Source organism: Bombus bifarius, unplaced genomic scaffold (assembly GCF_011952205.1).
Source record: "Bombus bifarius isolate JDL3187 unplaced genomic scaffold, Bbif_JDL3187 scf7180000009755, whole genome shotgun sequence".
Taxonomy (NCBI): Eukaryota; Metazoa; Arthropoda; class Insecta; order Hymenoptera; family Apidae; genus Bombus; species Bombus bifarius.
Window position 1 is genome coordinate 527,501 of NW_022885319.1, and position 25,000 is coordinate 552,500.

The following is a 25,000-nucleotide window of genomic DNA, read 5'->3' on the forward strand; positions in this document are numbered from 1 at the left end:
AACGAAAGCTGGAATCTTTAACTTTCTTTAACTTTCACTCCCGTTTCTCGTCTCTCTTACTCCTGTTCTATCGTTCTTCTTTTCTCTTCACCCTCGTTTCTTCTCTATAATATAAAATATAAACTTTCCGTGACACGTTCGCACACGGTTACGCCTCTCTGTGCCATTACTCTCCGCACTAAAACGACTATTTAACCGGATATTTAAGAAATCCAGTTAAATCGAATTAGACGCGGGAATAAGCGCATCCACTGACGCACGGTTTACGCAACAACTTTTGCTTTCGTCCCTTGGTATGCGACACCAAGTAGAAACGTAGATCCCTCGCTCGTGTAGCATAGTCACGATCGTAGCGATCGTTCGTACGCGCTATGCGAGCACGAGCACATTCAGAGCACACCATCGAAAAAAACATTGGTATATGTATATATACATATATAGATAAATATATGTATATGAATAAACATCGAGTAAATAGGCTAATATGAATCAATATTACGAGAGCAATTTGACGGCCGCGTGCGATGCCTCATCATCCAGCTAGCCACGGAATTACTTGACAATGACAGGCGTTGGTCGAACCCACTCAACAACTTTATTTTGCTACTGTACCTGTAGCAAATGGCCATTAGCGCAAAACAAATGAAGACTCCTTTGACCACACCCATCAGGACTAATACCATCATTCCGGTGCTAAGAGTGTTGTTAGTTGTTTCTGAAACGACCATCACATTTTGTAATCTACGCGTATCAGAAAGGTACATCGCGTGTTTCGCATCTCGCACGATCTTTTCAAACATTCGAAACTCATTTGTCTCGTGGTAAAAGCAAGTTGCTAGGATCGGTTGGTCCGAAAAAGATTAACTTGTATGCGAGTAAGAGAATAGCGCTACGAAAGGAAGAGAATTTGTTCCAAGAACAATTTTCTTCGTTTCCTCTTATTTTCCTCCATCTCCCTTTACTCGCAACCTGCGCGCGTACGACATCGGTCTGCGTAAACTCGCAACAACAACGATTACGTATACTCGTGTTAGCAACCGAGTGAATTCGAATTTCCAGCCTAACTATTCGATTCGAACGTCACAGATTGCGTTCGATTCGAGGATCATCGGAAGATAGAGTTTCGCGCGTACAGCTGGTAATCCGCTTCACCGTAAAACAGTGAGAAGGCTCGCTGCATCGTTGGTAAGGGAAACGGGCGGTATTGCCCGATAAGGATCGCCGTGACCACGTGCGTAGTTGGCATCCGCGATCGTTCTTTTCACTGCAGAGTCGTGAATCGAAAGTGGAAAAGTGTAATCGAATAAACTTGAGTAAAATCGGCTCGTACTCCATATACGTATACATACGTATAAACGCATTGAATTTTATGTGCACAGCTGATGGTATGGCCCCAAATAATCAAGCGGCTATTCCGATATTCCGCCGGGATACGGGACGAGTCTTCGTCTTATCGCGAATTAAACGCATCTACACGATCGACAAATGTCTGCCTTTCTAAGATTACCGGTCACGGTAGAACGTTTCGCTTATCACGCCTGTTGAATTGTCCCGAGGTACCATCCGTCTTTGCTATCCACCTCTGTCTTACCCAAGAGCCTCGTCTTTTCCTTCTTCTTCTCCGCGTATCAAACAGATGAACACGTTAATACGTTATACTTCATACATATAAGATAGGAAGAAGGAAACTGATCGATCACGCGACTCGACGCTGAGAAACATCCGCCGTAACCGGTAACCGGCGCCGCGTATCTACGCTTACTCTACTATTTATTATCTCTACTATTATTATACTCTATTCGTTTCTTATTTACCGTTGTCTGCTTATCGTTAGATTACAGGCTAGAAACGATCGCGCGAGCTACGCGAAACCGAGGCTGGTCGAGCCATTCGAATCGAACGATTCGAGCAAGGTGGATCGATGTCGCAGCTTCGGTTTCTCGCCTCGTTCGAAATCGAAATTCGAAATTCGAGATCGACGATTTTCTATCTTCTAGAGTTTTACGAATCGCAACTTACCGTAGGGGGTCTCTTTCTTCCCTAATTTAGGATGTGAACTATTTTTACCAACTGATTCGGTGCTAGACGTGGTTGGCGGGGAAGTTGGAATTTCCTGCTGTATGGAGCAATCTGGTCCGTTCCATCCAACGTAACAGAAGCATTTATTCAAGTTGGTGCATACCTACGGGAACAAGCGAATTTCGTTTGGAATCGGCCGATTTTTATGTCGAACGACTCAAGTCGTTTAGTCGAGTGTCAAAAGTTTTGCTTACGCCATTCCCCGAGCATTCGTTATTGTTGTGATTGCTAGGGCACTTGTCGTTGCCTAAGTTCGGGGGCAGGTTTATGCACGTTTGGTTCACGCAAATCTAAAAACAGAAAACAAGTATACGTGAACGCTGTCGTATCCATATACGATCGATCGTTTCTCGGTGTGCAGCTACGAGCTAGAGTAGTAGTTACTCCATTCGACGGCATTCGACTCTGCGTAATCCGATCTTTATAACAGGCATAATTCCCGTGGAAACTATTAACGTAACGACATCGGAAAAGGGAGAGTTCGCGGCTTTTACGGATTAGAAAGTCGTCTCTCTTACCGATTGATTACCGCAGGATGTTCCATCCCGTACCAAACCCATGCCAGGCATCTCGGTTCCATCCACCTTCCCAGTCGTAGACCTTTATGCGAACAATCGACGCAAACGTTATTCATAATATATACAACAGGATTCTTACGATCCGATTACGATAGAAGGATAATGGGAAATTTAACGGTTGCTTACTTGCACTCGTACTCTGCGCCCTTTATCGAGATTATGGTTATCGAATGATCCGCTTCTGGCAACATTGGCTGTTTGCCACCTCGCTGACACTGCAGTGACCCGCAACGAACGTTCCTACGATTACGTATCATTACTTATTACGATTACAGCATTACGATTTAACCGAAATTTAACGAATTACCGGATAGCGGAAATATTTTTCGGCCCGAAACAATTTGTCAACAGGATAACAGGATAACAATAGAGACGAATAATAACGCCATATCGTTAATAATATCGAGGAAATCACAATTACTTAGAATATCCTTCTCGATACTTGACGTAGCAAGTGCGTTTAACCGTCACGCGCGCATTCCCATATCGTTTGATAATTTTTGAGGAATGCGGCGCGACAAATACAAATTTTCAGTGGAGGAATGCACGTTTTAAAAGTTACGCGTACACCTTTAATCGGTTTATCGACGTAACGACCGAAAGCTAGCGTCAGGATAACTCGGACTAATTACGGACAGAAAAGAAAAAACTTTTCCTCTACTTACTCTATATCGCATTTGATGTAGTGACCAGAAGAATCGGTGCCGCAATGTCCACTGAGCGAGCCCTTGGAATTGAATTGTATGAAACACTCGTAGTCCGCGGCAACTCCACCGCGTCCCCAGATTTGATCGCACTGAACATCCAACGCCGGGCAAGTGCCGTTATAACAATGTCCAGCGTCGTTCCCGCAAGGACTTCCGTTTTTCTTGTAAACATCCGCCGGACACTGGCCGTTCTCTCCGGTACAGACTTCCGGCAAGTCGCATTCGTTGGTCGACTCCCGGCATACGACGCCACGAGGCAGCAACTACGTTGTCAAAATCATTCGAGATTAGATGGATCCTCGACGTTCAAACCGATTTGCCGGCAAACAGACAGTAAACGTATGGTATATACGTGTCCACTCGAGGGTAAAACGTATCCGATATAAACGTCCAATTGACTTTGCACCTGGCTTACGTATACGACGTAACTAAACTATAACTCGAGGGGTTGAAGAAAACGTAGAAAGCTCGGGACGTGGAAAACGCATTTACACGAGTGACTAGCAACAGCAGTTTCGCCAGTTTTACCACATCGAAGCCTATTCGAGGTGATTCGAATCTATTTACTATCTATCTATTTACTCGACTCGAGAGAAACCGATATACCAGACGTTCTGTCCGCCTGCGTTTATCGACGCGTTTGTCGTACTTCTCGCCGCTATCAGTCACGTACATCTTTAGCCAAAGAGATATAGATTTTCGATACACGGTATTCGAGATTCGTGACGGACTCGAGGAGAAATATTTTACCTTGCAATCACTGCAGCAAGGGCCGGTCGCGCATTCCGCTTCCGAGGTAAGTCTGCAGGTGATCGGATCGCAGCAAGGATCGAGGTCGTGACACTCCTCGATCGATCCGCAATCGCATTGTTCCCCGTCGTCGATCATCCTGTTTCCGCAAGACGTCCTGAGCACCACCTGTCAATGGAGGTCGGCCCGAGGATAGGAGAAACGCGTTTACGTTTTTTCCTCGAAACAACGCTATCGTGGAAATTAGTTTGCGGCGCAACGAACCGAGATGAGAAAGTTTCACGAAGATTTCATTGAAACCGCAGTGAAAAAGTATCGCGTTGCGAGAGGAGGCTCTTAGGCGTCTCGTGATTTGCTTTTGCACGCTCGTAAAGCGAACGATTCTCCCTTTAGGGGACGGTTCGTTTCGTCGTAAACTCGGCCTCCGTTCAATTAGCCTCAACTAGAATCCTCTTACCTGGTCTTTCGTCTTACCTCGTTTGGTTTATTCAAAAGACAAAAGCCGTTGCCGCTTCTTAACGACTCTATGTAATCCGTTTTACTACACTCGGAAAACGTGTACGGCTGAACGTTTTCCAAACCCACGATCGATTGAGCCATGATGCATCCGTGCCATTCGCGGCAGATACACTCGCTTCCTACGAACAATTCGAATATCAGCAAACTACGCTATCGCGCATAAGTATTTCGACACTTGCAAATCATCGTAATATCTCGTAAATATATAGAATACAGTCGGAGCGAAGCTCTTTCATCTAATTTCCGCCTCTGATCTTATTTCAGGCAACTACGCGGCTAAATTTAATAGATATCGACGAATAGTTGGACGTATAGACTTGGTATAAACGAGAACGCGATAATCGGAGGTGGACGAAAATTGCTGCTATCGATTGCCAAACAGCCGAGTCAAGTGACTTGGGACCTATCTGTAGAACCTTTGGAATATACGTTTCCAACTAAGTTATAAAACTTTCGATAGATCTGATCGGATGTGAGAGCTGTCTGACTGTCTGTCTGTTTGTCTGTCTATCAGAGACAAACGTGGAACTTGATCGATGCAGGTATATCGCACCTGTTTCGGTTGTTTCTGACAGAACGACAGAGAACCATTCTTCTATAGTAACGTTCAGAATATCAAATAACATGTTTCGAAATGTAATCAATGTTTCGATTGGATCGCAGCAAGCGTCCGATACTTATGCACGATAGGATGCCTTGCGTTACTTTTGCTTTTTCCTTTTCTTCTATCATACGTCTATAAGTTGCGGATAGAAACTAACTTCCGTCGTCGTGGCTCATGCCGATATTGTGGCCGATCATGTGAGCCATAGTACCGGCTAAAAGATGAGGCTCGTAGGTGTTCAAATCGACGCTGATTCCTACGGATTTTTGTTTGCAAACGGTCGAAGGTATAGCCACTCCCGATTCTCCACCGGAGAACGTTTCGCCCCTGCGTGTTCAAGAATGGAATTTGGATAAAATTTCTCAGAAACGATGCCACGCTGCCTGACAAACGAATCGTCTCGATACGTACGTGAGTAATTGAGTGGTATCGTGAGGGACATGGAACATCCTTCGCATCGTGTAATCGTTTAAATTGAGCAAAGCGAGACTGATATCCATGCCCGCGCCGATGTCTGCCTGGTTCATGCCCTGCCACGTTTCGATGTATATGACGGAGACTCTAGTGTTTAACGTGCGGAAATACTGCGAAAAGAGAGGAAAAACATTGAGAAAAGAACGAATGGAATCGGTGGTTCGCTCTTTACGAGGCCACGTTCTCACGCTTACGGTCGGCCACAAGAGCAAGCGGACCAATGGTGCAAGTAGATATCAATCGAGTTTAATCGAAATCATGGTACGAACGGTCGAGTAGCGATTCCACGTGCAAAAATAAGTGGAAAAGGCAAGACTTTTGCTCTTTCTGCTCGTGTCCACTTGACTTTCGAGACACCGTAGTCAACTTTTATTTATCACACGTTCTGTTTTCTACGGTGTACAGATTGTTTCGTATTTAAGGAAACGCGATCGATATCCATTTGCGGTATCTGTCCGCTTATTTTTATGCGCGATAGAAACTTTGAAAGCGGGCCTTTTAACAAAGGTCCGATAGAACGGTTCGCACTCACCATGTCCGCTATATTAGCGACTTGGATGGCATCATGAACGACCTCGGCTCTGGTGCTACCGTTCCTCTTCTCGAACTGAAGCAAGGAAAACGAATGTTTGCGCGTAAAGCGAAGCAGAAGAGAAGGTGGTGGTGGTGGTGGCGGCCTGGCGATCGATTTTACGTTTTCATTTACGACAATTGGGATCGTTAAAGCCGATCGTATCGTTTCGTTTTACGGAAACGCGACGCGCGACGCGCGATATGACAATTATCGTTGAGTTAGGCGCGGGTTCAAGCACGTCGAAAGGTTCCGGCCAATTTACTATTACCAGGCTCCCTGGAAACTTGGTTGGAACGACGTCGCGCGTTTTCCTCCAACGATTATGATCGTGATTGGCACTCCCTTGATTCTGTTCGGTTTTGGCAAACGCATCGCCAAACGCCAGGGATATCTTTCGGATCGGATCGGATCAAGGATCGGAAAAAGGGACGAGTAGTGGAAGAAAATCGTCATACCATAGCCTTATCGATAATGATGGCAGTTTCGATGTATTTGGTTGCTTCACGGACGTCTCTCTTGTATCGATCGGAAGTGGTCTCCGATAGCCCCAGAACATGCTTCTGCCGGCGGTTCTTTGTACGCCACTCAAGATTCCCCGAGTTAGCGCAGCCTTTGTTAGCCTTTGTTCGAGCTTCAAATATAACGTGAGGATGTTTCTGCTAAAAGAGAGGTCTGCATATAGTTAACATTCTCCGAGCAGTTCGCTGCCCGCCTTTTTTAACGCCCCTTCTTCTATTCGATTATGGCTTATATCGCGCGGTCTTTTTCTTCTCGCATCTGCACCAGGACTATGACCTACTATCCGCGGTTCCATCTTTTCTCGGTTAATCGTCATGCCAGCGTTTCAACGAATCGCCGAACCATCGTGCGTCCCGAATCCGTCCATGCAGGCCATCTCTTTCCAAATTGGTTTCACCTATTCGTTTCGCAATCGTAACCGATTCGTATCGACAACGGCTGCGTGAATTCCCGGCTCCAGCGAGACCCGAGATCCCGTCATCCGCCACACGAGGATGGCAAAAAAGTGACAAGTTTCTGCTCCTTCAGCCACCTAAAATTCTAATATACCCCAAGTACGATACGATCGTTTTCATCTGAAATGACCGTAACTCGAAAACGAAGACAACTCAAATGTTCTATCAAGCACACGTTTTTCTAATTACACTACAACTCGCTTCTAAAACAAGCTGCGATGTATCGATTACGAAAAATTCGTCTATATCTTCTACAACATTCTCGTTACATTTGCCACAGATGATTGTACTTGGACGATATTATTATTAGAATTTTTGATGCCCGAAGAGCTATAATTTCGACCATCCTCCTTTTCCGAGGAAACGACGACGACAACGATGACGACAACGACGACGACGACGACGACGACGACGACGACTAGCCGGATGCTTACGCGGCATCCTGATTTTCTCGCGACGCGAACAATTTATTTTTCTTTTTCCCAGCACGCTGCTACTTCGAGATCTCTTCATGAATAATAATGCAAGAACAGCTCATGCATATAAGAAGAACGTCCCCACTTAACTCGTCTCTGCCAAGCACACGACGGTTGCCTGCCTAGCTATCTTCCAGCTCTCTCTCTCTCTCTCTCTCTCTCTTTCTCTCTCTCTCTCTCTCTCTCTCTCTGCCGCGTTGTTCCTTAATCTTCGATTACGAAACGTCAACGTTGCTTTCGTCCAAATTTAAAATCTACACACGAAGATCGGTAGAAATACGTCTTACGAACATATCTCAGTTTCCAAGTTATGGACGTTGCAAGAAAATATTTCAGGTATCCGCCTCGTGCCTCGATACACACACCTTCAGTTCCGTACTCGCGCGAAGATTCTTCTAGTCTCAAATCTATTTTCCATCGTTTCTCGACGGTCGTGCGCATTGCGCGCTTACGTTGAAAAGACGATAAATTTTTAACGGAAAAGACAGAAAACCAAAGTACGTAGGGCATACATGCCCGTTTATACGTATCAGGACACTTGCTGAATTTCTAAAGAACGCGACAATCGAGCCAGATTGTTAGATAAATAACCAACTCGTTGTATCTGTACAGGCAGAAATTAACGAATTAATAAGTATACATATGTTTGAACCTTTACAATTAATTATCTGGCCCAGATATCGCTAAATCGTACCTCTGATACGTTGGTATCGAAACTATCGAGAAATTAGCTGTGGTTCGGTGATTGCGACCCTCCTTGTTAGTCGTCATCAGGTAAACGTAGAAACAGCTGTGCAACAACGTAGAAACAACGAAAGGCGGCTGCGAGTTAGAGAATTTAGCGCTGCAGCAGCCGATTACTCGTTTACGAGTCGAGCAGGCTTGATAGCGGCTTAACTCGATCCTCTCGCTTCGTCTGCCGTGCTAACGAAACTGGATCGAGCGGCCTGACGTGGCGTCGCGTCGCGTCCTGTCGTTGTGTTTGCCATTCTCGAAACACTCGCTGCTCGGCTTCACAGGATCCAGCCAAACATTCGCGTTTAGCCAGAACCCTCTGTGTCCACACCGCTCCCTGTATCCTGCCCTGGGCTCCTCCAAGACCCTGAATAACCCGTCACGTTCCCCCAGGGAAACGACATTCTCCCGAACGCTAATCGAATTTTCTTTCCCCACAATGTACGCACGGGCGGACCGAAAGTAGTACTCGTTTTGAAATAACAACGGTACAAATGCGTTTCGAAAACTTTTCTTTACTTTTAACTCTAGCCTATATACTTGTGTAGTTATCTGTATACCTTCTGTTAGGTTTCCTGCGTACCTTCGTTCATACGATCATCGTTTCGTGCCCTACATAACATTGAAATCGCCTCTTTCTGCCAAGAGTTGGTTCATCTAAAAATTCCTTCATTTTTGTAAAAATGAAAAAAAAAGGAGAGAGAGAAAGAATAAAAGAAAAAGAGAAGAAAGAAGATATAGAGAGTTTCTCAAGGCGTATTCAATTACGAATTCTCAGATACGAGGCGAATTCTCAATTTGTATCGATATTATACCGTGCAACGTATCTAACGGAACAACGACGCGATTATTTAAAGACGAAATTCGGCGATCGACGTGATTCGTGTGAACGCGCGAAGGAAGCTAGGTGGCCTAGCTAGATGGCCTTCTCTATGAACGACGCATTCTGCCATTTTATACAGCCCCTGTACGTAAACGGCCATTACCCTCTAATAAAAGTATGCAAGTAGTGTGTGTTGTTTTTCGCGACTCGTCGCTTGAATCGCGGAGACGAGCGTCGCGTTCATCGTACTACACGGATTTCGGGACGCACACGCGCTTCGGTAGACACGCGCGTATACAGAGCCTTCGAATAATTAAACTGACCGATAAATCGCCGCCATAAAACGGATGGATGACGAATGTCTCGTTGCCTAAGTGAATAACACCGCTGACACCGTTACACGTGTGAAAAGCAGCGCTAGCTCCTGGATAATCCCTCACGGTACCGTGATAGTAGCAATGCTCTATCTCCTGCAAACATGTCAGTGAGATTCGTTCGATCGAACGATCCAATTTCAGCTGGAAATTCGTGCCAATTCGGCGAGCGGTTTCTAGTTACCTGTTTAAAACTTTGTTCCGCGCCGTTGGCTAAAAAGTCTTTTTGCATAAGGTTCGGAGCTAAAAGTTGCCTGCAACAGAAAATATTCTCGATATAGTTGACGGATGCGTGCCCTGTGAGATTCCGAGGCCGAAATCACAAGCGACGATCCACTTACGTATTTAATTCTAAATCTAGGCGAAATTTATGATTAAAGGCCTTGATCAAGAGGGACGTCCGATGAAAATGTCTGCCCGTCTGCAAAATCGAAGGAAACTCGGTCTCATCAAGCGTATATAATTCTCATCTTACAAACTTCCGTACACTTACTCTCATTCTGCCTTTATTGTTTTGATATCCACCCTCTCCGTATCCTCTTTGAGGATACTAAAACGTGAGAAAATGTTCGAGTTACCAACAACAAGCGTTTAGGTCGATCCGACGGACGGAAGAAAATTAGGCGATAGGTTCCGGTCGTTAAGCCGAATTTACACTTGCCACTTTTCACTTTGCACGATCGATCCGCGAACGATCGATCCGCGGTGGACGTGCAACACGAATTTATTTTACTAGTTTACAAAAGTTTGATAGGATTTCACGAAAATTGAACCGACAGATCTTGAAACAGGAAATAATTTCGCCGTCCTTAAACGATACAATTTAATCGTCCGTTCGATGGAACATTCTCGTTAAAATTCTTACCGATGCATTGGCCAAAAAAATAGTAAGACTTTATATTCGTTTCGTGCGATGTGCGTGCGAAAAATGTCAACTGGTAGTCCGAATACGCTTTCGTATAGAACCGTACTCGCACCGTGTGAAACCGTGTGTAACGGCACACGCACTACGACTTCTACGACACAAGATATACGCGTATGCTCGACGGTGCCGTTTCGCAATGAAACTCGATTCGTCAATTGCTTCTACTTTGTTTTACGTACAAAACAATCGTCCAAAGCGACCAGCGAACAATGTTTTTCGACGAATCGTCCACGGTGATCGTACAAAGCGAAAGGGTGTAAATTCAGCTCCAGTCTCTCGCGAATCTTTCCGAGAAATTAGGAAAACAGAAGAATCGGGCGATTAATTACCTTGGATATGCTGACTTCTCTCGTGGATATCCCCATTTTCTCGTGATGCCGTAACTGTACTGGATAGATGATCTGATAGTAATGGCCCCCGATATTTTGTACTAGCTCTTGGTTTTGTCGATACTCTTGTAGTAGTCGTTCGGCCTCACCTGAAATCAATTTTCCCGTTCAATCGAAAGTTCCGCTTCGTTTTTACGATAGCTCGTTGTCGCGTTACATGCCATCCTTGTTTCTTTGCGCGCCCTCCTGCGAAATGCGTCGAACGATTGGGAAATCGTGACTTAAGCCAGCGCCGAATAACGGACAGTCGTCTGCAGACATCTCGGCGGATAATTTACATATTGTGCGTCCGCCAACGGTTCGCTGATAACGGTAGACAAAATGCAAATCCAGAGATAGTCCGCGTTTACAGTTTAGCATCGATCTGTGTTTCGATTTCCATCGAAATGGAAAACAAGAGCCAATGTCTGCGGACAAATTAGACGCGAACACACGACATTATTTGTCGGCAGTCGGTGTACAGCGTGGGGCGGCAACGTTATTACGATCGGACAGAGGACGAGTCTACGTGAAAAAATATGTGGAAATTATGCAACCACGTTTTCTCATCTCGAGCCTTGTTTACGATAAAATCGACTTTCAGGATTCGACGAGTGTACTTAAATTTGGCCAATTCCTGCGAGAACAGGGCTAAATAATCGATAGGAGTTCAAACTGTAAAATAGGTAAACCGTGAAAATAAGTAAAAAACGCCAGTCCCTAGTTAAACGCGTTTAAACTGTATCTTCTTGAAAACGAGAACTTGACGTCTAATATGAATTATAAACTATCTGTACACAATGTTTGTCAGTCTTACGGCGGCTTCTTACAGATACGGACGAGGATCGATCAAATTTCTAGTCGAAGACGAGGAAGAAGAAAATCCTCCTCCGGCGAAATCGAAAAGCAGCTGTGATTAACCGGATCCGAGTAAGCGAGTTCTCCTTCGATCTCTTTTTTCATCACGCTATAAACTGTTGCTGCTGCGAGCTACGAATGAGTCGAGATAATCAGTGGAGGAGAGCCTCCTCGAAGCATGTAGTATCTAGTTTACCCTCTTATCGACTGTCCGGGCTTTGCCCGATTTAACCCGTCCCATTCAAAATGAAGTGTATGGATAATTACTTACTTGTCACGTTTCTGCACCCTCCCACTGTCGTCCCCTTTTCAACACGTAGACATCACCGTGTAGTGAATTATTACGCGGCTGTCGCGATTAACGACAGAGCCACTAATTACCATGCCACTCGAATCGAGGTATTTTCCTCCCGACGAAATGGTCAAATAATTTGCCGATCGTCTTCCCCTTCGCGCTCGATTTGCTATTGAATTTGCTATCCGTCTGTTTGATCGAATTTCGCTGTCAGAATCTTGCACTCGTTATCGCGTCTCCTCTGCCTCGAAACTTTCTCATAAGCGAAGCAAAAGAAAAGAACGAGTTTAACGGGCGTCGACACGTAACACCTGTTGACGAAATACGTTCGAGCACGTCGAAATATGTACATATTTGACCGAGATATTACGTGTCGAATTTAACCAGTAGCAGGTAACTCTAGCGATAACAGTTATGCTAATCATGCCCGGCTAACTCGTTAAGTCGCGTAGCATTCCTTGCAAATACAACCAGAGAGAGTTCCATTCTCTCTCTCTCTCTCTCTCTCTCTCTTTCTCTCTGTGGTTTTCTTGCCCTCTTCTCTCTTCAAATTCAATTACAAGTTATTAAACGAGTATGAACGCGGAACAGATTATTTTCCGTTTCGAATACGCAAGTCGTACGTAGTTTCCTATGTTTGTAACGCTGTTCGTAATTTCCAGATTATTGGTATTTTATCGTTTTCGCGATAAATAGACTATCCAGTCCATATTGCATGTTTTACGGGAAACGTTTTGAAATATTATTAGCACTTAATAAGGCGCAACTGTCACCATCATATCGGTAAAATTTGAAACCAATCGGAAAATGTATATACATATAGAAATTGCACGATATTTGCCCCTACATTGCGAATTTTTACGGGTTTTTAGGAAATTTGAAATGCTTAAAAAGTACAGATTTGTTTAATTAGGTTTATAAAGACAAGAATTTGAATAAAAATCCGTAGTATATTTATCGGATAGATACGTATAACGTAGCATCTTAGACATATACTAAAGGTTAAATATGCTCTCACTGAATATATCGATACGATGGATAACTGACCGTTTCAATACTATTTTAATCTCTGCGAAATATTACCTGCTTGTATTAAATATCTTGTAACTTTTGCGTACGTGCATACACTGCCACTCGTAAGTATTAGAATTTAGGACACCTGCTGCTTTTAGGGAAAACGTTTTGCATTTGTGCAAGAATGCAATTAAATACATACGATGCGGTAAATTATAATAAACCTAACCGAAATTTCATTCAGAAGAGATTTGGGGTGAATCGGATAAGAAAGTCGGGGAACTTTGCTATTGTACCTATTGTAAAATATGGAATTAAGTAAAGACGCGAATAATAATAATAATAACAATAATAATAATAATAAAGATAATAATGATAATAATAATAGTAACAATATGGATATCGAAATCGATCAAAATAGCGGTCGAAAGTACCTATCGGAAACGTAAAATCTCGTTGCCGAAGGGAACGAGAGCGCGGAGCTGGTCATTTTCCAGCTAGGAATAGCTTCGAGTTTCCCAGCGTAAAGTCCGATTAAAGGGGGAGTTAAGGCGGACGGGGCTGATATTTTTTCTCGCAACTAGTATTTACGAGCGTGAATCCTCTCCGTGCAATTTCCGATCTCCACCTACCGCGCTTCTCGCACGAAATCGACAGAGAAGTTTAAAAGTTGCCCGATCCGTCCAACCTATGCGCATATAGACGCATATGCTACGACGAACAAACCACGGACTTCCAATAGATATTCTCATCCTAGCAAGACGCGCTGTCGACGGCGTAGGTTTGTTTCGTTTTATTTCCGCTTTTTCGAGGGACCGTCGCCAGGAAGTTTAAAGGGGTTTACTCGTTGACGAACCAACCGACTAGACTCGTAAATCGAATTTCCAGAAACGGTTCGTTCAACCGAGATTACCGACCGATTAAGTTGGCCCCGTCCATGGGTTTGTCGAACGTCGCGTTGACAGGCCGTTTATCGCGTCGTTTCTGTGCAATTGCCGTGTATTTAATTCTATTCGGTCGCGTGCAGTGTATCGCGTCCTGTTTTCGCCTCCTGTTTTCGCCCGCCAAACTATCTCCACTGATCACTGATTTTTATTTAGACGATCAGTTTTTTTTTTGTTTTTATAATACTGTTTATTTGTTAATTTTATTTATTTATACCGTTAATTAGCAACCATGTATAATCGTTCGAAAGCATCCTTGAAACTAATTTTGCATATTTTAGATTTCAGGCAGCAATCTTGCATTTTACAACCTAAAATCCGGCATATCATCGGATATATTATATATTCAGATCGCCTTCAGAGTCTACTGTCTATCTACTATCGTCGAGATAGTCGCGTCTCGTTACGGCGCTAACGGAACCTCAAAATGTTTCGCGTAACGCGCTCAATCTATTCGTAGAAATTTTCCGCGACGATCGTTTTCGTGATCGCGATAACACGAGTTAACTCCAGATAACACGACGATGCGATCCTATCCGAACATCCTATCCTAGCATTTTCAGGTTTCCTCCGCGCGTCCTCGAGAAACCGAAGCCATCGTTCAAGGGAAGATTCCGGAGACTCGCAGACGCTCGCAAAACTCCGCGTACATGAGATCTCCGAGAGAAACAGGTAGAATATCGCGTGCAACTCTGCGTGCATCGATTTACTCGATACAATAGCTCGAGTCGTGTACGCTGTATCGTTTACCGCAGGTTGGCTGCCTACACTCGGAAGCACGAATCGCTATTAATCGAACCGACGCGGACGCGACAAGTCGTTAGATGCCGGCCGTGTCGCTGACGAAATTCTCGGCGGATTTGCTTGCCGACCTGCGCGTTTACTTTCCAACCGGTCAGCCACGCGTCTAATCAAATACGAGTATGAATATTAATTTCCTTTTTTCGGGCAAGCGTGTACGACGCTTTAACCGGCCGCCGCCTGTTTTGTAATTCAGATGTCCCGACGCTTTTCCTCCGACAGCATCCGGAAAGACCGAACGAAATTGTCCCGTGAAACGAAAGAAATCGCGTTGTCTCGTGCAGCGAGAGAAAACCGTGTCACTAGAAATACAAACGATGCTGTATTCTGTGCCGCGGAAATTCTCCGCTTCTCACTGGACGAGATGGCGCGTCGCGGAGCGACGGCCGCCGTTTTAAGAGATTTTACATCGGTTACCCTCGTCTCGTCCATTTTATACTTGGACGCATCGTCCTCCCGTCTAAAATTTAACCCAATTTAAGTTTCGTGTTCCCAGCCAATCACCGCTGTTGACTCAACGATAAAGCATTCTGCGCGTCCGGAGTACTAGATGTAACCGCAGATCGAGTTTCCGAGGGATATGCTGCAATGCGGTCTATCTCCGCCTTTTTCCTTCCTTCGCCTACGTTTCATCGCGATTCGAAGGAAATCTGTGCGTTTCCCGCGTGTCCTTCGATTTTCATCCTTCGTTCTTTCTCTCTTTCTCTCTTTCTCTCTTTCTCTCTTTCTCTCTCGAGTCCTTTTCGTCGCCAGTCTAAAGCCGTTCGCTCGCAAAGGGTCCAAGCGGGTGGGTTAACTCGAAAACACGAGCATTTACGCGATGAAAAACGCTTTGTCTCGCGACAACGTTAACGAGAACGCAGGGCGGATACGCTGTCGCGCTGCTCTTCTACGCGATAGCATTGATTCGAGTATTCTGTTCGGTGCGCGATTAGTATCTCGGCTCTTATTTCGAGCGCGTTGAATTTTCTACGTCGCCGAGCCGTGTACCGTGCTTCAAAGAGAACACTGACTTTGACTACAACCTACAACTTCCTATCCATTGTGTATTTACGCGATCGTCTCGTAACTTTGCGTTCCCGTGTTCTCTTTCTCCGTACCTGTGGCGCGACAAACGCTCGGCCTCGTAATACCGTACGCTCGACGCAAGATAGTCGTACGTCGGTAGGCTGTTGCGTAATTAGGCTGTTGCGAAACGTTCGAAAAACCGCGTTCGCCGTTTCTTTTCAACTTACCAACGGAAGTCTCTTCGTTCCAAAAGGAATCATCTAAGGTGTAGTCGCCTTCTGAAACGAAAAAAATAACGAACCGGTTAGCGGCAATCGTATCGACAACGTACACGCTATCGTCTCTAAGTATTTCGATGCCCGTTCGTTCTTTACTTTTTCCTATAATTGTTGTCTTGATCGTTGTCTTTTTATTTACCAACCAATTAATATCGACTATCGTCTCTGTCAACAACTATCAACTGTATACGATTGTCTAAGATAATATCACAGGCAACCGTACGATAAAACAGCTTTGTTCGAAATCTATTCTGTATATCGGTTAAACGAACAAACGAAAAATAATAATAATATCACGGCTAAGAAAGAAACTATTACTAACTTAGTTTACAAGTAACGTACTTGTCGCACTCTTGTCTCATTCGTTCGTTTTCCAGTCGCACTGGAACTACTGTTACGCTCGTATCTATCCATCTGTCTCTATGCACGTAAATAGGTAAACATATGCCATAATTTGGAAGCGTGCAAATACTTGTGGTGCAATCGTAGTAGGAGGGGCAGAGCCAGGGAGTACGCGAATGCGATCGGCGTCCAGTCCCATTCGCTCGCTGGTTGAAAATTCTCAAGTTGGCGAGGAAAATTCCTATGGGAAGCACTCGGTCCGCAACAACGAACCAAGTTGTAGCCCAAAGGAATTTTGGACGGGTTGTCTGAGAATTTTCTCCCACGAGGGACGGAAGTTTCCCGAGATGAAAGTTTCGAAACTACATGCACGAAAAGATTGACAGATGGTCGTATCATCGAGTGACTGGTCTCTTATCGAAAAACGGTATAACGCTCGCGTTACACGATCGTGATCGACCAAGGTGTTTTAAAACGGCTATCGAACGGCTTTTTCAACAGCTGTCCAGGCAGCGCAGCGGACAGCGTTAGCCTCGAGCACGAAAATACAACGGGGAGAAAGAAGGTGCGTACTCGGATCCATGCGATATTTGGTCGTGTTGGAAGCCTTAGAGGATGTCGCGAAAACAAGTGGTGGAAGCGTGTTTAATAAAGAATAACCTGATATACGTACAGTGGCTCGCGAAAGCATCCCAACGCTTTCTACGACGCTTCATCCTTTCCTAAATATATTATGTACATTATATCGGGCCGATATAATGGAAAATAGTGGAAAAGTTGCCGATCCAGTAGATGTCGCTAAATTATTTATTTGTCTGCCAGTGGCATCGTGTTGTTGTGGTCACGTGTGCAACAGCACGTTTACCAAGATCGCGCATCAGCTCTTCCTACGATAAAAAGGTTGAAATTTGTCCATTATTTTGCGACAAACGAAGCGCAACGTCGTCGTCTATCGATCTATGAGCCAGAGTGTTGTTCGGAGTCTAGCTTGGAAATTCCTTTATCGTACGGAGAGTCGGTGCACGGTCCTAGTAAACCTGCTGAATGTCTTTTACAGCAGTTGGTTCGACGCAAACGAATCTCTCCTTCGCCCCCTTTCCCAATCTTCTTTTACAATTAGGAAAAAGTGTTGTGAAAACGCAACGAGTCTGCCGTTGAAACAACGATCGATCGAATATCGCTCTTTTAATCCGTTACGAGGTTTGCACACGCAACAACGCACGCGACGCGCAGACCAACAATTTACGAGACGTATTGGCATCGGATCACTCGTACTACCGACCCAATAACGCGAAACTCTTTGAAATTTCGTTAGTACCGTAACGAGACGCGACTGTCGTAATAGTGTAATTTGAAAGCAATCCGTCAATGTGTATAGGATGGCTCGCCCGTTGTACCATACCATGGTACGACGCTATGACTCCATCGCTTATCGGAAAACTTGTTAATCTTTTCATCCACTCGGACGATTTAAACGATACTTGAACGCGGTATTATCGAACCGATTAATACGTATGTAGGTATTTCGAACGGAGTGGCGTAAAAACGCCCATCGGCCACAGTTATTCCGCATATCACGTTTTTCTTTTCTTACGTCTTTTACGTCTTTTAGGTAGCTATACACCGAGAAGAGTAGCTTGGTAGGAAGAAAGGGTAGCGATATCCTTTCCTAAGAACATTCGTGCTGGATGGATCGAGATCCGAAAACAAGCCGTCTCCACCTAAATCTCGACAGAACTGCGAGACGATGCTGAACGCAGCATCGCAAACCATTCTGCAGCAGCATTTTCCAACTTGGTCCCCCTCTTCTCATAAACCGTCACGTTCCGCTGCACCTAGCAATCAGTGACGGTCACGCTTCGTCGATTTTCCCTGTATAACCATTCGGCACGTTGCGCGTTTAGCACATTTGACGGGTTGCTATGTCTGCGAAACGTCGCGAGCCTGCCGATAAACGAGCCATCGAGCCAGCTCGATCATAGATTCCTCCTTTGCTTCTACTTGCCCACTGCACACCCCCTTATGATAATCGACGCTGTTTCTCGGCTCGTTTCATCTAGCGTTGCGCTAGCCAGAGTTTTCCACGGTCGATGTCGGTTTGGCCAGCTGCTTTCTGCTTGATCCGTGACGATCGATCAAACGCGCCCCGTCACCGACCAGTAGCGGATTGACGAGCGCGCGATACGGGCGGCCGTCCCAACCCCACAACCAACAAAAAGACGCATTTAATTATTTAGCTTATAATTATAATAATAAAATATAAATTACAAGCGAATTCTAAATATCGCGAAAGAAGGTTCAAATGTGTACTCGTGCATTTTTACGCGTTTCGCGTCTCTAAGAGATGACAATGGTAGAAACGAACGAACATTAGGATGTTTAAACGCGTGACTTTCTTGTCGTCGTGTCGTTAAAAATATTGAAAAAGTCACAATTATTTCAGAAAAAGTCACAATTATTATCTTTTCGAATACTTGACACGCCAGATGCGTTTAATCGTGCTGCATACATTCCGAGTTTCTAAAATGAAATTAATTTGAACCAGTTAGGAAGTATCCGTTTCGTTTGTTTCTTTTCCTTGTGAATCTCCGTTGTGCCGGCACCCGGTTACACCGGGCTCGCTACACCGATCCCCGTGGCCGGCCCTGGCAGGAAGGCACAAACAGAATGAGAGAAAAGGGGTTCGAAGACTTGGAAAAGCGCACAACGCGCGCAGAAATCGCCACGAATACACGTGTCTGTATCCGATGGAAAAATATACGAGTCGGGTACGAAACTTTTCTCCCAAGTTTCATTAAAGCCCGCGAAACTTTTTCATCTCCGTGCCCATCCCGGGGTTTCATAAAATTCATAAAATGGACGGCGTGCAGATAAAAAGACTCGGTTGCCAGTGGCCTAGTTCCTCGTAGTATACGAAAAATAAGCCCGAGGCGAAGAGGGCCTCGAATAGATGATAGTCAATGACGATGTTTCTATAGGGGCTCGGTCGTGGGGCGACTTTCAGGTAGGCGAGCGACCAGAGGAATTCTGCCGGGGGTAATCGACGCGCTCGAAATTACTTCTGTTTCCCACCTTCGCCCTTCTTTAATAACTAATCGCCGAGTTATCGTACGTTGCCCTTCGTTGGACGGCCGCGTCTTCCTCACCAACGTTCTCGGCTTGTCAACGTCATCTACGTTCTCATCTCGTGCATCTCATCCACGTTTCGTCCAGCGTGTACTCGATCGTAGAAACAAAAAGGAAAAGAAAAGAAGGAGCGATCGATCGATCGATCGATCGAACTCGAACTAGAATTGCCATTGAATCCAGTTGAATCGGAAGTTGTACGCTACCTTGTCTCTCTAGGGCAAGTACGGCGAATTAACTTTTAATTCCATCGAGTTGCCGCGACGAAATGGCAAGACGACGCGGACACGAGGAAATTGTCTGCCACCGGATGGGACTGAATTCTGGGTACAATGGCCCGTAAAAGTACGTACGTTATGCGATCGAGTGTTAATTCTCACGTTAAATCGAGTGTTAAAGACGAATAGGGACGGATCGACAAAGAGGCATAACATTTTTTACGTGTTTTGGCAACGATAGAAACGCGATCGGAAACACAAGCTTCGTGCCTCGAAACTCGCAGTCACGTTATTATCGCGTGTAGCAACGTTATTACACGCAATTATACGCACTAATATGCACGCTAAAATGTCTATCCAATTTGAAGATATACCCACAAGTTGCAACACTTTCTTGCAAACTCGTATTTAGCACAAAATTGATATTTATACGGTACGAATAGTCAAAGCTGCCGTAAAACTCCCACTGAATAGTTAGACTTATTATATTAATTTATATTATATTAATATCGCTAATATCGGTTTAAATACTTTTCCGATCTCTGCAAAATATATACGCTGTCGGTGAAAAGTATTCGAACATTTACTTATTTTAACTACAGATCAAACTGCGATGATTTGATTGCTCATAATCACCGTAGCTACGTATAATGGTACGTTGTAGCCCGATTAAGTTTATCTTCAAAGCAGCAATATATAATATGTATTTGTCACATCTTATACGTATATTTCTAATACGATATAACAGAATAAGCGAGTATACGTATATTTTGTCACTTTGCAAGCTCTTTATCTACAGATTCTTTAATTCCTCGACTCGCAAGACGGATTAACAGCAACCAGTGATATCTAAACAGCAAATGTATATGTCGTTCTATGCAACAAACACTAAGATAAATTATTGCTACGTTTTTTAGTAAGTAAAGCAAAGCAAGGGTCGCTTCCAATTATTAATTGTTAATTCCTATAGCTATAGTTAATTTTCTATAGCTTGGTCAAATTCACACACCGTTACTGCAAATCGACCGTGGCGTTGGGATGCTACGCGTTTGCAGAATCGTTAAAAATTTTGATCGACCTAACCATTTACTCGAATACGTCTTACGAACGTAATCGCGAATATTTCAGGTTTCGCTCTCTAAAGCAACTCTGCTTCTGTCGCTGATACCCACCCGACCATTGTTCCACTCGTTTCGCCGACGATTTCGAACAGCAGTCGCGTTACGATTGTTCCATCTAAATCAGTTTCATCGACCAGAGACCCTGCCTCTCTTAACAACGTCGGCAAGCTTGCCGGCTGTTGCAGCGAAACACGATTAGAACGTATTATATGGTGGAGTAAGAGGAGGGCCGCGGCCTAATGTTCGCACAGTGAAATTAAACGGTTCAGAAAGTTGTATAATCTGCCACGTAGCGCGGCCCAGTGGCGAAGTTGATGGCAGCAAGGAGAAAGATTTACGAAAGTTTAGGTTCTGCCCGTGTCGTCGGACAAACTTGCCCTTTTCCATAACGTTTTCATCGTTTCTCATATTTTTCACGACAGTGGATTCACTAATTCTCCTTAGAAACTTAGAAACGTGTCGCTGCTTATGCGAAAACGCGAGTCTAGCCGCACAGAAAATGACAGAAAATGGCAGGGCGCGTCTGACGGACGATTCCCAAAAACACTGCGCGCGATCGGACGATTAACCCGAGGAAAAATTGGCCTCGCCACGGAAAAAAGCTGGCGTCGCAACCGATGAACTCGGCTCGTTTCTTCTCGCCTCGGGCCTTTTAACGATTTCGCGCCCAGGCTGTCTCTCTCTCTCTCTCTCTCTCTCTCTCTTTTACTCTATCTTGCTCTCTTTTGCTCCCTTTTGCTCTCTGTTCGCGAAGCCGACGTTTCGCAGCAAAGATTTCCCGAGCTGGCACGTAGCTAAAATTCTGCACCGGATACGCGATACTCGCGTGGTATTCAACTATCGCGGGCGTCACGCCCATGGTGGAATTAACCGATTCGCGGTTTCGTATAATCCATCGTACGAGTCGACGCTAGTAGAAATAACAAAGTAACGGGAATCCGAATTTCATATGGCAGACGTGACAGTCTACGAGTTTGTGGAACTAGTGGTCGGAACAGTAACGTTCGTACGCGTACGCGTTCCCGCTCCCTTGCAGGCACAAATTGCTGGAAAAGCACACGCCTCTCGGACGTAATCCGATCCGACTGATTTTCTTCCTCTTCCATTTTTCGATGAATTCGGACAAAACACGCGTAGAGAGAGAGAGAGAGAGAGAGAGAGAGAGAGAAAATCATTTTATTTCCGAGCAGAACACAGATCGGTAAGGAGAATAGGAATATCGTGGCTCGCAGACCTACAGACGGTGCAGCTCGTTCGCCTCACTGAAATCCACTTGATTTTCTCGCGTGGCACGTTCTAAAGAACAAAATGATCGACGGCCTTTTGTTTCGCTGGACGAATTAGACGGGCGAATTCAGATACATCGTTGAAACGTGAATGCCGACTAGCAGCGTACCACCCACAACGCGATGCGACGCCATGCGACGCGATGCGACGCGATGCGACGTGACGTAACGCGACGCAGCAACAGCATGGAAAACGCGAACCATCCATCGGATACCCGCTAGGTAGCGAGCTTCTTTTCGCATCGGCGCTAGCCGTTTTAACTCGATCAGCGAGTTTGCGCTTTGTTCTAATTACTTGGAGCGATATTCTTTGTGCATCAGGGGAAAGAAAAGCCTTGGAAATCAACATCGTCCGATATATACGCACGGTCAGCCGCCAAAGTATTCGTACAGCCTTCAAAATGGAATAACTTTTTTAAAATTGGACGACTGGAGACTCTTCGAGAAGCTAGAAGGTTCGGTTGGCTAGTTCGACGTGTAAAAGCAATTTTGACAACATTGAAATCGGTAGGAACGATGGAATTTCAATTTCCTTAACGTTTCTTTTATCATCCGGCGAACTAGCCCCCCCTAGCTTCTCGAAAAAGCTCGAGTGGTTCGGTCCAATTTGAAAAAAGTTCTTCCGTTTTGAAGAGGCTACGATTACTTTTGTGGCTGGCTGTACCTATTATATCCTTCTCTACGAGTAATAGCGAGTTTTAGGCTCGTGCAACGACGCGCACGCCGTCGACCCACGTAACGTGGAAATAAAATTTGACAGAGTTCCCCTGTCCCTGTTTCGTCAATAACGAGGTTTTTCGCTCGGCAATCGGCCGACCTTTCCTCCTTTCTCCCGTAAATCGTTCGATTCCCGATGAACGAAAAGTTTTCGAAATAAATGAAAGCTTTCCGAGATGAAAGAGCGTCGTCGTCGTCGTTGTCGTCGCAACTGCATCCGCTTGTCCTATATAAAGCAAGGAGCCAACGTCAACGGCTCTCACAGATATCCACTGCTCGAATATCTCGTAATTAGTCGTGTGTCTTTGGCGTCTTTGGACGTTCGTGCAAAAGTAGAAATCATCGAGTACTATTCGATTCCATTCGATCCGATTACGTTGCATTCTATTCCGTTCGATTCGCTAATTGCGTCCGTGGTACGTCACGATTATCGAGGTCGCCGCTGAATAGTGGGAATCGGGGGAAAAATAATAATGCCGCTTTGGCATGGTAAAATCGAGCAGCGTGACACGCGTTACTCGTTGTACGTTCGTATCGTTTATCGAAGCTAGCATTCCGTTATATCTCGTCCATCTCCGTCTTATGCGATTTCTCAAATATTCACGTGCATTATATTTACACGCATATGCCACGGGGTACTTTGATGCGGTCACAGCTGCCATTACACGCGTCTCCCCTGTACGCGAGTTCCCATACACAGCGGTTCGCGATTTATCGCAGAAATGGCATCGGGCAGATAACGCAACTTTTCGGCTGGCCAGAAATAGAGGCAGACGATTGACGGCAGATTATCGTGCACGTGCACGCCAAGATCAGCCGTTTCATCAAATTTACATAGCGTTACTACAACTCGACCGTACACCGGACCGAATACTTTACGGTGTCGGAGCGGCAGCGTCGCAGGCAAATTTCCAAATCCGACTTTATCGAAAATGAGATTTCGCACGAAAAAGTTGTATTCAACTTATCGCTTTCGACTTATCCCCACGTAGAAAATAGCCTTCTACCGATTATTCGCTCCTACCTAGCTGACTATATGCTAGCTGGCAGTCAAGTAAATTCACGCATAACGGAAATTTGCAAATTGTAATAACGCAAATTGTATCGTGAATTACGGACCACCCTGTATAGCAGCCTGTATCCTGCACCCCGGAAACTTTCTATCTTTTTCGACGAACCGATCGTGTCAGATCGTGAAGAAACGTTCGAGGAAGCGAGTTGTTGTCCGTACCTCTCTTTTCCAAGCTGTGGATCCGCCGTTCCGATCGGATTTCTATCGGTAGCCGTGCCGCGTGCAAATAAACACGAGAATCGATACGGCGAGGGGATCGCGTTGCACGATGACGTTAGTTTTCGATTTTAACGAACGCGATGATAGAGAGCGGATTCGTCGTCGCGCGTTTCCCACGGTCCGCATCGATTCGGCCGCAGTATGTACGTACGTATGTACGTATGTATATTAAATTCTCGATGCTATCGAGCGAAACATCGGAATCGCGTGTCTCGTAAAGCACGGACCGTGCCACGTTGCTCTACGCGTTTATACCACTTTGTTTTCCTAACTAGCTCGTACCTGTCGTGGCTTAAAACGGCTTAACGGACGACCCTGTTGTATCCGCGCAACACCGTACCCTGCAACACCCTGTACACGTCGCAAAAACGACCAACCTCTCATCCAGACGCGGAAAATTGAAACGTTAAACGGCTTCGCGCGTTCCAACGATCCCGGGCAAACCACGCGCGACCGCGATGCACATGTAATCGAATGGAACTTAAACCAGCGACAAAATCCTAGTCCGTCAAACACCGTTCTCTTTCTTTCTCTTTTTCTTTCTCCTTCTTTTCTTCTTCCTTTTCATTTTTTTTTCTTTTTTATTTTTTTTTGCGACGTCCTGTTTCCTTTCTCTCTCTCTGTCCTTTCTCGCGCACGATATCCTATCGATGCGATGACTTATCGTATAAATATCGTGTGTCCAGCTTTCGTGGAATTTGTGTTTCAATATGCAACGAATAACCGTTTCTTCGCGTCGCA

General features: G+C 45.0%; 1 protein-coding gene across 21 annotated transcripts in view; it reads right to left on the reverse strand.

Moving 5' to 3' along the window:
• Positions 1-25,000, reverse strand: part of LOC117215611 (disintegrin and metalloproteinase domain-containing protein 11) — a 72,980-nt gene that overhangs the window by 14,985 nt on the left and 32,995 nt on the right. For 14 of the 21 annotated variants that reach the window (XM_033461980.1, XM_033461975.1, XM_033461971.1 and 11 more), the window contains 17 exons: positions 16,108-16,158; positions 10,922-11,070; positions 10,161-10,217; positions 10,009-10,088; positions 9,852-9,921; positions 9,617-9,763; positions 6,741-6,944; positions 6,244-6,318; positions 5,649-5,821; positions 5,395-5,564; positions 4,589-4,752; positions 4,115-4,282; positions 3,323-3,627; positions 2,784-2,897; positions 2,598-2,679; positions 2,274-2,369; positions 2,020-2,182 (listed from right to left, as the gene is read on the reverse strand). In XM_033461980.1, the coding sequence (XP_033317871.1) occupies positions 2,020-2,182; positions 2,274-2,369; positions 2,598-2,679; positions 2,784-2,897; positions 3,323-3,627; positions 4,115-4,282; positions 4,589-4,752; positions 5,395-5,564; positions 5,649-5,821; positions 6,244-6,318; positions 6,741-6,944; positions 9,617-9,763; positions 9,852-9,921; positions 10,009-10,088; positions 10,161-10,217; positions 10,922-11,070; positions 16,108-16,158 (2,268 nt within the window). Of the gene's footprint in view, positions 1-612; positions 716-2,019; positions 2,183-2,273; positions 2,370-2,597; positions 2,680-2,783; positions 2,898-3,322; positions 3,628-4,114; positions 4,283-4,588; positions 4,753-5,394; positions 5,565-5,648; positions 5,822-6,243; positions 6,319-6,740; positions 6,945-9,616; positions 9,764-9,851; positions 9,922-10,008; positions 10,089-10,160; positions 10,218-10,921; positions 11,071-16,107; positions 16,159-25,000 lie in introns of all 21 variants that reach the window. The other 7 variants (XM_033461979.1, XM_033461970.1, XM_033461983.1 and 4 more) reach the window with 4 other exon arrangements.